General features: G+C 36.9%; 1 protein-coding gene across 1 annotated transcript in view; it reads right to left on the bottom strand.

Moving 5' to 3' along the window:
• LOC104272892 (chromosome unknown open reading frame, human C11orf70) overlaps positions 1-16,332 on the bottom strand; it is a 22,035-nt gene extending 5,703 nt beyond the window's left edge. The window contains exons 1-5 of the mRNA XM_009868003.1: positions 16,256-16,332; positions 14,463-14,535; positions 8,695-8,861; positions 6,271-6,443; positions 157-223 (exon numbers count right to left, since the gene is read on the bottom strand). Coding sequence (XP_009866305.1) covers positions 157-223; positions 6,271-6,443; positions 8,695-8,861; positions 14,463-14,535; positions 16,256-16,258 — 483 coding nt within the window. The 5' untranslated portion in view covers positions 16,259-16,332. The remainder of the gene's footprint in view (positions 1-156; positions 224-6,270; positions 6,444-8,694; positions 8,862-14,462; positions 14,536-16,255) is intronic.
• Positions 16,333-16,622: the final 290 nt, after the last annotated feature.

Below are 16,622 nucleotides of genomic sequence, written 5' to 3'. Positions count from 1 at the left end.
TTCATGAATAAAATATTACAACTGTGGAAAAATAACCCTTTGAAGTGGAGTATTATGCTTTCTTTGTGTAATTCTCAATTCATTATTTTTCTGTTATGCATGCCACTTTCAATAAAACAAAACCCAAATTTTTTGTAACAAATTATTAATACTTACATATACAGACACTCTGAAGACTGTAGAAATAACATGTATTTCTTTTGTTTCAGGATTCTTTTGAACACTGAAATACAGAGGAATAATACATACTTAACATGTACAGTAAGCACTGATTATTAGAATCTTTCATTTAATAAATTCATTTTTAACATATGTGCTGTGTTCTCACTCAGATTTGATCAAGTTCAGATTAATAGTTGACAGTCAACTCTTCACATTGGCCATGAAAAGGTATGTTGCCCATTGTTAGATAACATGGATGTAACAATGTTTTACTGAAAACTTTTGAACCTACCTAGTCATCTGAGTTTGTTTCAGTGTTTTCAGCTACTAAATTACAGCACTATTACCCAGGCCTAGATGACTTCAGTATAAAGTTCATATTTTAGTAGCTATGAAAAGTTACTCAGCTGAACATTTTGTAAAAATATTTTCACATATTCTTTAAGAAAAAAAACCTGCAAAGTGAACTGTACCTTAATGCAGACTATAGGAAGTAGCAGCAGTACTGGTGAAGGAATGCAGACTTTAGCTGATTTTTAATTAATATGTAATTATAGTTTAGGTCCGTTTTTCCTTCTTTGGAATGTTGTATATATAGACAGCTATGCAACTTAAGATGATATTAGTTCTGAATTTTTGTCTTTCTAGACTCTGTTTGTTGTGAAGACTGCCATTTCTTCCATCAAAATTACTGATATCACTAAGATATTATTGCAAAGCATCCAGGCATTTCAACATATTCTAAATTTAAATAGTTTTCCTCAGGTCTGCTTCAAGTGCTGCTTACATTTCCTCATAAATTAGATTGTGTAACTTCTATTTATTTATCTAATTTCACAGATTCCTATTTACATTAACTCACTGTGGAGCAGTTGAGCTTTAGAATTTCCATACTTATACAGTTCCAAGAAACGCACAGCTCAAACCCTGTCTGGTCACAAAGAGGTTCAGTTCCTGGGAAAAGTCCCCATAGAGCCAAGTTGCTAGAGGATGTGTGTTAAACCCCACTCTGCTGTACACCGCGCCAGCTCCAAGCTGACTGTGACAGCAGTCCCCTATTACCACTGCTATTGCAAAGCTTCTTTTCATAAGAATCAACCAACCTCAAATCAACCAACATCATCTTTGTTGATTCAATCTCTCCAACCAATAAAAGAAATTGGCTCGCTGATTAACTGATTTCATCTGTAGAGTAATGACACAGTCACGAATGAATTAAGCCTATACCGTGAAGTTGATCTTTCCGGTGGTGAGTCAGTAACGAGGCTTTTTCAGATATTTTGTGTTGCAGCTGACATGTTGATATACTCAACAGTGGATTAACACTACATTGCTGAAACGGGCACTGGCCCCAGTTGTTTGCCTTACCGCCCCCCTAGAGATTACTGCCTTCCCAGCAGGGACAGCCCAACTGGTTCATGACTCAGCTTCTGAACCACTGCAGTTTACAGACCAGCAAATTAAGGTAAACTAACATGGGTATCAGTTTATGCTAACGTACCGGGCGGTAAACGGCCACAGTTCAGAAACTCTTTAACCATCTCTGCTGAAAGAGTGACAGCTTTCAGAACAAGGTATAGAAGGTTAGTGGGGTTAGCACTTTCATATTTCATGTATAAGCACCCTCAAAAGCTACAGTTCAATAGCCAATATTTAAATATCTAAATAATACTTAAATACTGAAGTTACTTTGACTTTATATTCTCGTGTCTGGAAATAGTGCTTTCAATTTCTGGTTACTAAATTTTTATTATATGTATTTAGGATACCAAAGTAAGGGGTGACAGAGAATAGGTCTTCCTATTTACTCCATTGCCTTGAGAAAATATCCCCTTGTGGTTAGTTTCCTGTAAGTCATTTTTCAGAGTGAGTGTTTATTTGTAGTACATTGGTTAATTTTTAAGGCAAAATAATATATCTGCCAAAATTAGATGAGATTCTTCCCTTGCTGACTTGAAAGAAACCAGGAGATTGCCTTTGACAAGCATATTTGCTCTTTCTTTTTTTTTCCCCTAAAAGATTTTAGAAAAAACTACCTTGTTTTCTTACAGAGGATGGTATTTCCTTAAAAACAGACTTAATACCCCTTTGTTCTTTCACTTTAACTTCTAAACTATTCACTGAATATGGTAGTTCCTTCATCGTTTTAATGTGCATCTGTTCTATTATGAAGAGCAAACTTCCTCATTATCTCTCAATTCACTTCAAGCTCTATTTACAGTCTAACCTTACTGGCAATATTTTATTACGCTTTCCAAACATTAAAATAATAACTCAATGCTTTCACATTAATTTGTTTATTATGGGGAAAAGGTCATGGAGATGGCACAGAAGGAAGGAGAACAATGACTACAAGGTGCTACAGCAGCTGTCACCATGGAGAGACACTGTCAGAAAAATCAGGAGTTAAGTACAGAAGACAAGATCTACCAACAAAGATTCACAGACTGTATTTTAATAAACAAGTTTTTTTTTGTCATGTAAATGTAGTATTTAACTAAACCAAAAATATTAAAACAAGGATTTTGAAATTATTTAGTTACGCAGGACATGACACAATGCTGAAATTTTGGGTAGATTCAGCTGGTCACAGACTAGTTACTGCTGGTTTAGTAACAGATAAGTTGTGCATTAATTCATTAGGAAGCAATTATTACTCTTTTCACAAAGGAGAAAATGTCTGCTATGTAATAGTTGTATTTTAAGTCCCTGGCTGTGTTTGTAAAACATAGAAAGCTGTGAATTTAGAAATATTATTGCATGCAGAAAATCATAGAATGGCTCAGGTTGGAAGGCACATTAGAGATCATCTAATCGAACCTCCCTGCCACGGGCAGGGACGCCTCTCAACTAGATCAGGTTGCTCAAAGCCTCATCCAACCTGGCCTTGAACACCTCCAGGGAGGGGGCAGCCACATCATCTCTGGGCAATTTATTCCAGAGTCTTGCCACCCTCGTACTGAAGAATTTCTTCCTCAGATCCAATCTAAACCTATTCTCCTTTAATTTAAAACCATTTCCCCGTGTCCTATCGCTGGACACTCTTGTAAAAAGTCCCTCTCCAGCCTTCTTACAAGTCTCTAGTTCACTCATAATAAAGTTCACTCATAATAAAGCAATATATATGAAAATACAATGTGACTGCAATCTAAGATTAAAAAAATTCAAATGCGGGATAGCACTCTAGGAAAGAAGAATTTAAAGAATAAGTAGGTATTCAAGAGGAATTTGAAGGTGAACTCGGGTAAGCAGATATTGTGAGACCACTACTCTCATTAGCAATTGTTTACTGAAAATAAGAGGCCCTAAGAAAGTAATTTTCATTGCTTTATTTTCCAGTGCGATTTGTGCAAAAATGAACTAAGTAATAGTACACAGCATGAAGTTAGAAATAAGTTTCCCTCTTCAGAACTACACTGCTTACCCTTTCACTGGCTTTTTCTCTCTCAAGATGCTGCTACCAAAACAGCAACATCTTTTTGGATAAACTGGGGGCAGGGGGAAATGAAACAAAGCAGGAGATAACTGTGATTGTGAAGGAGCAGGGAAAGTCTCCAGATCAATAGGTTTTCTTATGCGACTGACAGAGAACTTAATATTCAAGAATAAAGATGAAAGATTTAGTTAAATTGTGAGTTTCTTTTTTAGCTACTACTCAGTGTTAACACTAGCTCCACTGGCAGTGAGAAACCAGTAAACATTTACAGGCACAGAAATGGGGAGACACGCAGTAGATAAATGTTGAAGATGAGTTATGTCACATGAACTGAGTAGAGGTGCTTCAGAACTTTCAAGGATATAAAGCAAGCTGCCAGCTGGGGAAAAAAATCCAAAACCAAACAACCAAAAAGCCCATCAACAAAAAAAAACACCACCACCAAAAACCAGAGGGATGGATCTTTTCTCCTGATATTGTATAAAGGACAGAAGCAGCACACTAGAAAAACATCACAACAATATATAAAGGGCCTATAGGGAAGAGGTTGAGGGTATAGAAAAAGCAAACATTGGAAGCAGGATGAAATTGTGGGGAAGATTTTGGCAGAGGCTTTTTTTTTTCTTAAAGTAACAAGATCTGTTTGACTTCCTTAACGAATTTTAAAAAAGGAAAAGGAAAAAGAAGGGAAAAAAGTTCAAGGAGAAAAGAACGTAAAGAAGGTAAAGAACAGGAGTCGCTTAGAACAAAACTTCAACTTGTTTAGGAGAAAAAAGACTCAACCGCAGAGGGAAACAATAAAGTGAAGGACCTGATTGGATTTGTGCTTTGCTATAGGTTGATTCAACAATACACGAGCAGAAACAGATGCAGTCAATGTAGACTTAACTAGGGCCAAAGATTAGAGTAACAAACAGCTTGTTTCAAGTGCAGAGTGAACAATTTCAAAAGAAAAGGTGCCTTATAGCTGAAGCACGGATGGATCCTTTCAGGGGATATTCTGTATGTCTGAAGAACCCACTTGATATGAAAATATCACAACTAATCACACTGATGAGAAAGCTCTAGTGACTAATCACAGTATTCAAATTAATACGTTCAGCTATCTAAATTCATTGTTTCTAAAAAATCTGAGAAATGCTTAGTTTCCTTCAGTGGATTCTCTAAAAGTACCAACTGTTCCACTGCTACTTAAAAAATTTATTTTCGATGACCCTGGGAAACAGAATGTCACTAAATCAACTTGCACCCTGAATAGTACTGACCAGTAGAAAATCTGAAAGCTGATTAAAAGTTATTGAAGATTTGTAATCTTCTTTGGTTAAGTATTACAAAAAAGTCTAAAAAACCAGACAAATACTTTACTTTGTTGTTTGCATACAGTAATCTGTACACAGGTGGTACAGAAATAAAGAAATATTCAGGTGAATATTCAGCATCACTGGGTCTAATCTTTTCACTGTATCTTAGGTTAGACATATAAATTTTACTCTGAAGTTTATACAAAGACATTTTAAGAACAGACTTGATGACAAATATAATGACAAATAATCTTATGTGCTTTTTTTTCCCTAATATGCTTGTGTATAATCCCAAAATAGGAGATGAAATAACAATTGATCATCACACCATTCCAAATGGAGCTGAGAAAGAAGAAAAATATTGATTCCCACTTGAAGCAATTTGAAGCGTTTGTAGTGTACACTGTAGTGCATTATTTAGTATTCACACTATGAGAGTTGTTTCTCATTTCAGAAGTCTGCGGTTGTTTTCCATTGTTCAGGTTAATATTGTTCTTCATACTATGCCACAAATAAAAGTGACAATGTATAATATAATATAAGATTTTAGTAATATCATTGCCAATCTTCATTTTCCTATTAGCTGAGCTATGAATGAGCCAGGAAATTAGAAATTTTGTGAATCAGAGAAGTCAGCATATGGATATAACAAAACAAAACTTTGTCTATTTTTTTTCTGAATTTGAACTTCTCATCAGTCACCTCTAATCTCAAGGAAAAAAAACCAAAACAACACTATAAAATTCCAAACAATTCCATACACTAGGCCTGGCAAAAAAACATTTGTTAACCCGTGTCATGTTAACAGGCAGATTCTCTCACCCTTAGCTTTATGCTGCGAGAAGTGTATTTTTAGAATTAAAAATGCGAAAATCCAACTGTATTTTAAAAATATAATAATCAGCTGGAATAAAATACAGACAAAACTAAAAATTTCAACTGAAGTATTTCAATTTTTAAATCCTAAGCCAAAAGCAGTCTGAAAGTAGTCCAAGACTATACATCGAAGACTTAATTTTGGCTATGTTATCAATGACAGTCTGGTTCCAGTGCCATGCCATGTTTTCAGCAGACAAATACAGAAACAAAAATCTTTAAAAAGGGAGTGAATTATAAAACATTAATGTCCCTACATGCAATATAAAAAAAGTTTGTATGTGGGAGAGATCTCATTAAAATTGCATATATTTTCCCACTGAACTATCACCAGTTACATAGCGTTTTGAGAGCTGAAGACAAGTAAGTTTGCAGATTGGTTAAATAACAGTCCCATTTTTGAAGCAGTACTGTACAATAAATTTACACAAATCAACACAGAGTATCTATGCACAGCACATATACGTACGTTTGTATAAAAGAGAAGACATTTACCTCACCAAGTCTTTATATAAAGCTTTTGTTGTTTCTAAGTATGGGCCAACTACATCTTCAAACTGGCAAAGAGCTCCTCCAATGCAAAGATGCTTAAAAAGACAGAACAGAAATTCCTTGCGATCCGATGGACTAAATAAGTCATAATGGTCTGAATCTTCCAGAAGCAAGACCTTGTGGAATAAGGAAGTAACACAGAAGTCAATTAGATGAGAATTTGTTATCTGCGGTTAAGTTTATAAAACTGCAACAGCTTTGCTGTATGTCACGCTGAGTCTATGTCCATATAAAATGTATGAACTAGGGATCGAAACAAAGAGGGACTTCTCTCTAAATCCTTCTTCCAGATGCAATTACAATCCAAACTTATAGATACAATAAAAGCAGAATCACTATGAGATTTGTGCCCAGAAGACAAAATGGAAGATTTTTCAAGAAGTCTTGTTATTCGCTGCTGAATTGCTCGTTATGCTAATGAAACAATAATCTGAAAATAATCCAGCTATATTTGGTGTGTTGATCACTGTCAATTTGTTAGTCTTTGGTAACTTTACCTATATTTGCTTTTTTCGCTCTAAGTTTACACTATTAGCTCACATCTGTAAAAGAATCCCAAGGATGTCCCAGAGGAGACCACGTGCATTCATGTAATTCTTTATTGCAGCCTCTAGTGAGCCTTTATCTGTAGCTTGGATTACGCAGACGTGCTACGCAGCTGCCTCCACAAACCTCACCTGACTTTTGCTGCAATGTTCTGTGAACGCAGAGGACCTGCTGGGTTAGTCTCACCACTGCGCACTCTAAGGGTGGACAGGAATTGTAACTCAGTGTGGCTACCAGGTGTTTGAGTCACATCAGCCAAACTACAGATGCCAACCCAGGCAAACTGGCCAAAGGTAGGCATGAGTTTACCCCTCTCTGGCCCTCTTTGTAACATCGTTACACAACCTGAGGGAAAAGGGGTCAGGGCAGCAACCGTTGTTGATAGCTACCTGACCAGGTATCCTTACACCCTTCTTGGCTGTAGCAACAGAAGACAGATGGCTGGTAAGAAAGAAACATGGAGTTCTGCAGTTGAAGGCCAACATGGGATGCCAGGTGATAAATAGTTTGCTGCCCTCTGCAGTCTGCCATCCTAGGGCACTGACCAATTGAATCTGAAGATTTAATGTCGTTCCTGGAAGATCTGGACTCTTTCTGCCATCTTAGGTCTTAGGAGTAGGAATCACATTCATTTGAAACAACTGTGAATCCTTCAACTTGCAAAAGCAGAAGCACTCATCCTTTCAAGGAAAGGAAAATGTAAAGAGACTGAAACTCCAGTGATTTCTTAATTGAAATGTTGCCTCTAACTTTCCTACATCCAATATACTTAATTTTCAAAAAACATTTCACACATACCCAACTTATAAATAAATGAATTGTATTTTGGACTGCTAGGCTAAATACCACATCTGAAATTCAAACATCAGCTTGAGTTCTCTCCTTTTTCCAGAGCTTTACAAGACAGACCAGTATTTCAGGCCACATCCTGTAACCAGTGTCACTTGTTCAAATACATTGCCTTCAAAGGATTTGCCAAGTGCAAATGAGTGCAACTCTATAATTATTAGGTACTTATGTTGATTATATATACAGGGAAGAGCAAAATCCAGTTCTCCCACACTATGCTTTGCTAATGTTAAACAAACATAAGTAGAAAAAAAAATTGGTTTAGCTTATGAAGTCAAAAGAAACATAATGAAGACATATGTTGATTAACAAAGTGCCACTGTTAGATTATTTTTCAGAATAATCTGCTCTCCAATACCTCCCCTGGAGTATAACAAACAGATTTTACCTTGCAGGCCTGTTCAGGAATTATAATCAGTCCTTTTCCAGTGTTACACTGAAAAATAATTTCCCTTTTCATAGTTTCCTCTCCTTTGTTTCAGTGAAATTACATGAAGATTACTTTCCTTAAAAACACTTTCACGGTCAGCAATCCTGGCCAGGAGTGTTTCAGGATGTAGCTGTTGAGTACCTTCAACTTCATCAACTACCTGGAAGGCTGGGTGACCCCACAGCTCTGGGTATCCGGGACCTTTCCATTGGCACCACTTGTTATCCCCTCCTAGTCAAATGAGTAGCTGTGTTCCCCCCTTTCCCCCACACATGAGCACTGACTGCTTGAGCCAAGGGTAGGCAGAAGTTTTTACCTTTTTCTCCCACCTAAAAAGGAAAGAGAGCCCACCTGGAAAAGAGACATTGCTTTCACACATTCAGGCGCTGCAGTGCCCTCAGTCATTTCTATCACTTAGCTACCAATATCTATTTTTACCATAGAAAGTGTCTATTGTCAGGGAAAAAATACCAAAAAATATGTCCTTATGGTACCTAATAGAGTCTGAAAAATTGTAAAACATCATTCATTGCTTTACTGACCTTCCTTAATTCATCTGAGATGAGAATATCATCGTAATAGTCATCATAACATTTCACAATATCTCCAGTTTCTCTAACAACTCCTTCAGAGTACAGCCGATCAAAAAATGACGTGGAAATCTGTGTACAGGGCACCACTGTAGCTTCGACTTTTGTCACTTTGGAACCTGGAATATATAAGGAAGCTTCACTCCAAGTCGCTTGCAATATATGATAGGAGAATTTCCATGTACTAATGGCTTTACAGTAATTCATAATTTGATACAGTATGGAAATAATTAACTTCTCTGAATGGTTATCATACAGATGACATAAGTATGACTCAGTCACACAGTCCGTCAAAAAACAAAGCAAGCTAATAAAGAAACAAGCATAAAGAAAATGTTAAATTCCTCTGAATGCTACCTTCCATTAAGGCCCATGGGTCTGCTCCCCCTATTGGTAGTATCAACCAAAGCAAGTCACAGATGACACCGTGGGAATTCAACATCACATTTGACCACATCTTTAGAAAATCATATTCCACATCTTAAAACTTAAAGAATCTGAGGACAAACAGCAGATTTGGTGTGATGGAGTACAAAAGTCAATAGCTGCTAATATCAACAAACAAAATAAAAAATAAAATGAACAACAGCCCTGACAAACTTTTGGGTCGTTGAGTATCATATCTGAAATTTTTGAAAAGTTATTTTGTAGCTGCTGTAAGCTTTACTGACCAACTATTTCAGAAGATGAAAAAGGTACTACCAGCACTTCCCGTATGAATCTGGACTATTAACTCTGTAATCACTACATGCAGAGTACATTTTTCTATATTTTTTTCTGTTTTCTGTGTTTGCAAGTCATTCAAGGCTTGATCCTGTTGTTCACAGACATCCAGTGCCATCTGAGATGCCCTGCAGTATTTTCCTTCATGAGGTACCAGTCCATAAGGGCACGTATCTTCCCTACATACAGTCTTACATCTACAAAACTGTACACATGGCATTGGGTAACTTATGGCTCCATGGTTAAGAAGCTCTGGACTCAGTCCAGTTCCATCTGCTCTCTACAGTCCAAATGTTAGAACATATTCTCTACTCATCTCCAAGTCCCCCTGAACGCCCTCCAAAATGCTTCTGAACAGGAGAGGGGAGGAGAGCACGAGTGAGCATGAGCACAAGTGAGCACGAGCATGAGTAAGCATGCAACACAAGATAATATTCACAGCATTCCAGCTTTACATGAGGTTACTCTTATTTTTTCTCCTCTATAGGTTCCCTCCATGGGAGACAACAATCATCAACATCACAAGATCAACAGGCTTTTGACCATACAATAAAGACCAAAATTAAGTGGTGTCCTGACAAACTGCCCTAAAGGATCACTAAAGGTTACTATTTAGGAAATGTCCAGGTTTCACTCTAGATGACAGTATTTCAGGAACGGAAGCATGCCAAGAAGGAATGCATGACCTATCACGGTTCCAAGAGGACCCGTTGTTTCACTCCAATTCGAATTGTTGCAAGCGTAGCCTAACCCAAAACTTCTCTTGCCCCACACTTTCAGAAAGTCCTTGGAATTTTTCCCATATATTACTGTATGGAGACTATTTAATCGTAGGTTAAGTAGGATGGGCATTTTGGTATCTAAACCCAGGTAAATTCTACTACCCAAATACTAAGAAAATAATTAAAAGTTACATGTTGATGGCTTGAAAATGTGCGAAAATGTCTACTTAAGCTAAAAATACTGGCACGAAATTTTATAATTATTTTATTGGGCTAATATGATGTAAAGAAAATCAGCTACAGAGAAAAGCTCAGCATTTAATTGCTTGGCTTCACATCTACAGATATGGTTATAAAAAAGGGTACTTTCTTTGAAAGAAAAAAGGTTTGGGACATTCTCCTACCTGTCCCCATAGTGACTACAAAAAAACAGATAAATCTAATTGTGCAACCACAATTCACAAGTCAGAAGAAAATGACTTACAGCCTCACAATCTAAGGCAAAAAACCCCAAAAAACTGATTTTAAAAATTTATTTATTTATGCTTCTTCCCACCTCCTTGCCTCCGGACTTCTCTAACTTCTAATTCTCCATCTTTCTTTCACAAGGACAGAATTTTAATTTCCTAAGACATTTAACAAGAGCTAAATCAGCCCCTAACATAGAAATTATTTTGTAAAGACCTATGAATTAAAAACCAAGTCAAGACTAATAAAAATCAGATGTTAACTTGAGAAAAAAGAGACATCTTACATTTTCCCAGTTACTGAGTTCAAAGTATAAGAAATTGAGCTATTTATAGGCCTTACATTGTTAGGATTTTATTGGGGGAGGGGGAGGAGACACGCTTTGCTCTGAAACAAGATTTTATGAAAACTTTCATCGGAGTAAAATAAAAAATCAAGAGTTTTGTAATCTATTCAGTAGTTCAGAAAACCAAACTATAAATGGAAAAATTTAAATATACTGGAATCTCTTATTCTCCATTTGAGAGGTGAGATTTGAAATTGGAGACTCAGAATTTCCTGGAAAAGAGTGACCAGTTTTAATAACACTATAAAAGTCAGTAATAAAATCGGAAGAAGAAATGCCTTGACAACTTTTCAAGTGGAAAACAAAGAGCTGAGAAGTACTGAAGCAGATTAAGCTTTTTATAACAGCTAGCTCTGCAATATCTATAAAGTGCTGCCAGTATACTCTTAAATGAACACACTGCATTTCTAGTATGGGGTAAATAAACCCCAGATTAGGTATATTTAGAATTCCTCCAAAGTTAAAGAAAGATTTTTACCTCAGGGAAAGTTCTTGCAACTTCCTCCTTACAAAACAGTCTATGTAGAACTTGCACAATGCAAGTTTAGTGTTCTGTACTAAAAAGATGGTTGATGATTAATAAGTTCAAATGACATAAAATATTTTTGCAAACAATAACCTGCAATGGTTATCTAAAAAATCACTGATTTAAGACTACCTTAGATTTTAGAATCCCATTCCAAAGACAGCAATTGTTAGAGCTTCAAGTACATAAAGCAACTCAAGAATTTTTCTTAGGCAAATACTGGATTTTTATTTACACAAAGAGAGAGTAACCCTATCCCTTTGAAGATAACTTTTCAAGTGGTAATTGAGCTTAAGCAGACACAGTTCGGCCTCCCCAAGACTGCTGACAGGTGCAAGGCGAGCAATGTGTCCAAGTCAAAACTACTATTCAGTTTTCATTGCAGCTATTTAAAAATACAAGACTCGAGAGATGAGTTGGTATGCATCAGATTTGCTCCTTTTGCTGCTTCTATTTTAGAAATACGAGAGTAACAGACGAAGAGGGTGCTTAAAGCACGTGGCAGGACTATCAGGTACTCTGTCATCCAGTCAGGAAGATGGGGAAAAATATCCTCACTACAACAGGCAAAAAAGTGTGGTGTGAAAAGAGGTAACTAAGTATCTGCCTGATCAGATGGAACAGACTAGAGAATATCCTTGGGCATTTTTTACCTAAAATTTTATATATTTCAAGTAACAGTAAAGCTGGAGAACTTGCAACAATGTCCTGTTGTGGGCTTCTACCGGGAATGCCAACACATGAGGCAGCTGAGAGGTACACGGTGTATTCTGCATAAAACCTCCTGTTTTATGCCACCTTTTGGTCTAACAGATGGAGATTGAAGATATTATGGTCTGATAATATTAAGGTCAGGATGAAAAGCAGGCAAGAGAAATAAGAAGTGAGATCAGACACAGGCAAAAAGAAAAAAAGTAGTAAAGAACTTTTAGAAACAGATTTTAGGAAAAGGGGACAGCAAAGTAACAGAGAAGAGGTAGAGATAAGTATGGAAGTTGGACACACCCACTGAATTAGAAAGAAAAATAAATTCTTAGTGAGAAGATAAAAGGAGACCACAGCCTGGGAAAAGATAAAAGTACTACGAAAACAAATACTGTTGTAAAGTACTATTATACGGATGTTTTATATAATGCTGACATCTTTCTGTGGGTCCAAAATACTTCCTGTCCAAGTGCATGGCAGGGAGGAGAAAGGAGTTTTCTAAAAAACTATTGGAACTCCACTTATATTACGCATCCAGAATAACTCCTCTCTGCAAAAAAAAAGTGCACAACGTTTTTGTTTGCAAGAGAACACATACAGTATTTGAATCAACCCAGATTACATAATTTTCTTCAGAGTTTCAAAAAAGCAACATAAGCCCATTTCCATTATTTTCTTTCAAGAACAGGAACTTGTTTTTAAAAGAGTTACTCTATAGTGATAAGTAAACAGTATATCTGGGTTAATATATCAGCATGTCTCAAGAAGAAAATACTAGATGATTTTTCACCTCCTCCCACTCAAAGCTAATTCTTACTATATTTTAAAAAAATGCACACAAAGACTAAGTATAGAAAAATGTGCCAACATTCCTCACCAAAAATAGTCAAAGAATGGGAAGATGAAATTTTAAGAGCTAATGGGGTATACCAGCTGTTCAGGATTTAGAAAGGGAACCCTTCCAGTCCTCAGAATGAAATGCGTTACTTCTGTGCTGAGGAAGATTGAGCAGAATCAGGAGTAAAACTGGGATACTTGGCAAGTGACCCTCTGCTCTTAACACGAGGTATGTAACCTGCTGACCTGCCCTACAGGGGCTGGCAAGTCATAGGCTAGACAGATAGCCTAAAAAAATTCTGGTCTAAAGCAGGAAAGGGCTCACCCACATTTTGAAATATATTTATTTTCCTTCCGCTTGCCAGAGTGAAAAAGAGGTACCTGAAGGGGGACTTGTGATATTTTTTACCTATTTCAATTGTTTTAGCAGCTGGTTTGGAAAATGGGTTTTGCTGACAAAAAGGTGGTAATGTCTAGTGTCACTGTATATAGTGGGAAAAACCTATGCCAATTCCAGAGAGCTGAAATGGAAAAGCTAGAAAATTCCCAAAGCTCTATTAAATATTTACACTCACTCAATTATGTGCAGGCAAACCAAAAGAACTGAGGACTTCCCACTACCCCCTTTTAAAATATTCCTGTGAAGGAAAATCTCTTTGGTGATACCAGAGTTCACATTATGCATAAGGTCCCATTACACAATCACATGCAATTTCCATGAAAATTTGGATACCGTTTACATAATCAGAAATACAATTTCAAAGTGGTGCCATAAAGTTACGCGCTACTCGCTTTTGGCCTTCTTCCTTTAGTGCCTCATCTCCATCCACAGACGTAATCAAGTGTTATAAGCAGTTAATGACAGGGCAACAAAGTAGAGGTCAACCTTATGCCACGACTAGAACTAGAGCAACCTGTCACAGGGCTCTATCCATGCCTAGATCACTGATGTCCTCTGCTCCCTCAACTTAAATTTGTAACAGAGCGATAATCCCAGATCGGTCCTAAATAAGGTGGTTGCATCTATAGAGGAGCGTCTTTCTCCAGATATTATGTGAATAAGGTAGTACTGTAATTCCACAATGAATGCACTTGATTATGTCTGGATACATGATCAGGTCCACTGGATGTCACAGACTGTTTAAAAATACATCTAGGAGCTTGGTTTATGGATCGATGCAGGGGTCAAGGGAAAAAAGGTGTAAAAAGTGACAGTTTAGTAACAAACCAGATAAGAAATTATTATTATTTAATAAAATAAGTCATTTTGTAAGATATTTCAACCAAGTGAAGATACACTTCTATGAGCTTTCATTATTACAAAATGATAAATTAGAGGGAAGTGGTTACAACACCAAGTTTTTTATTTAAGATTAATTTATTCTAAATTTACCCAATGTAGTCCATTTTCCTGAAGCTGAGAGCAGCTTTAAACTGGAGTTCACATTTGGATCATTAAAAAATGCCTACAATATTCAAATAAGAGAATACAAGTTAATGAAATTAATTATAAAATCATCATTTATAATGCACTGGATACTTTCAAAGCAAATCCTAAGGAGCCAATTAGCAAGTAGATTCTGTGTGGTCTTTCAGTTTGGATTCCAAATACCATACCATGAAATACATGGGTTTGTGGCTTTTATATATTCAATATATCTTCAGTGTATATATATATACACATATATATATGCAGTATTAAGGAGGTTTTGCACTAGCACACTTTTAGTCCAAGAACACACAAAAAGGTTGCATGAAATCATTGAAGGTACAGAAAACGGAAGAAGAGATTAAACGTTTCCATCTCTGCATGCAGTGTTGTTGAAGTCAAAAATTAAATGCTATGTATGATTGTAAAACCTACATTTTGTAAATAAATTTGAAGCTTGCAGAAGCATAGAGACACACAAAACTCATTAAACAGATACAGAAGAAATCCATAAGTTATTGAAGGTATGGGGATGTTCCACAGTAAGATCTGAATTACTCAATCTTATTGATTTATCGTTTTAAAAAAGGCGACATTCATGGCAATGTTGGTAGCTGACAAGTTTAAATGATAGATAAGCCAATTAAGAAAACTGACACATGTATACGCATACAATTCCTGCTCTGGCAGGGGGATTGGACTAGATGATCTTTTGAGGTTCCTTCCAATCCCTGGCATACTGTGATACAAGCAGGGTGAATAACCATTGAAGAAGCTGCTAAGAAAACTATGGATTTTTCAGTCTCTGCATCACCAGATCTCTTTACAACCTCTCTGGGATACAGAGAGATCAGACTATATAATGCAATAGTCCCATTGTTCTCAATTAATTCACAGCTACTCAGAGTCCATAATTTCATAGCAATATTTTCACATTTTTAATTCAAAAGAGACAAGCATTAAGAAGGCAAATGCATATTTTGTAAACTTCAATAGTTCGAAATGTTTATCAGTGGGCAATGAAATATTAGCATATTTTTGTGTGAATCTCTTTCAAATACAAAGAAGCTGAATTCTTTATCCAGGATACCAATATAAGGCAGACATACAACAAATCAAAGTGCTGTTTTTAAAACAAGATGTAAAAACCACACTGGTTTTAAAACCACAGATTATTATGTTCTGTCTGCAAACAGATGAACAGATTTGACTTTGCAGACAACAAAAGTGGAGGCCGCAGAATTAGCGAGAGACTTGGGTCTCAAAAGGCTGAGAGCCTAAAATTCCAGTACAAAGCAAGAGCATCCAATAAATTTTAACATCTTGTATTTTCAGATACATGGTGCATATGCACGTCTAACTGCACACTGCACAGTGTATCTACTGCGACAAAGCAAGAACAGCTGTAAGCAAGGGTACCACCTGCACGTACACTGTTTAAAGTGGACTTCCCAATGTTAAATGCAGTGGTCAAGATCAGCATCCGGTTCAGATTCCTGTTCCTGGGAATCTTGAATGACTAAATTGTTCCCTCTTAAAACAGAGTAACACTACTGCAGACTGAAATATTTGTACTGGAAAGAATAATTAACCCACAAAGTGTAAGACTTGAGCACCACACCTACATCACCTGCTTCCAAGGAGACAGAGCGCAGGCAGAGCATGCTGCCACTGCCACAGTGTCTGCCGTTAAGAAGTTTTCCAACAGCTATAATTCAGTAGGAAAAAAAGTCAAAACATAAAAGACTTGGAAGTACCATAAGAAATTCATCCTTTTGATAGGGCTTAAACTGCTGGTCGAAGCTGAACGCTTGTGCTGTGATCCTGCCTCCCATGGACCTGAAATGTAACGAAAAAGATGAAATATTCTGTAGGCCTACTAGGTAGTAATTCACTCTGGCTACGTAAAGTCCTGTTCTGACCAATAATAATACTTTTTCCCGTTCTTTTACATTCTCCCAGCTGCCTCCCAGTCCTCCTCGGGGGGTTTTTTCCCCCCAGCCGCTGCTCCAGCGGCACCGGGGCCACGGCAGCTCTTGAAGACAAGGATAAACGCCTCATCCCTCAGAACAAACGTTTTACGTGCCAGAAAAACACCGAGGAGACTTCGCGCCTCTCTTTAAA

Source organism: Apaloderma vittatum, unplaced genomic scaffold (assembly GCF_000703405.1).
Source record: "Apaloderma vittatum isolate BGI_N311 unplaced genomic scaffold, ASM70340v1 scaffold24334, whole genome shotgun sequence".
Taxonomy (NCBI): Eukaryota; Metazoa; Chordata; class Aves; order Trogoniformes; family Trogonidae; genus Apaloderma; species Apaloderma vittatum.
Note: the sequence above shows the minus strand (reverse complement) of the source record. Positions and strands in the feature narration are given on the sequence as shown.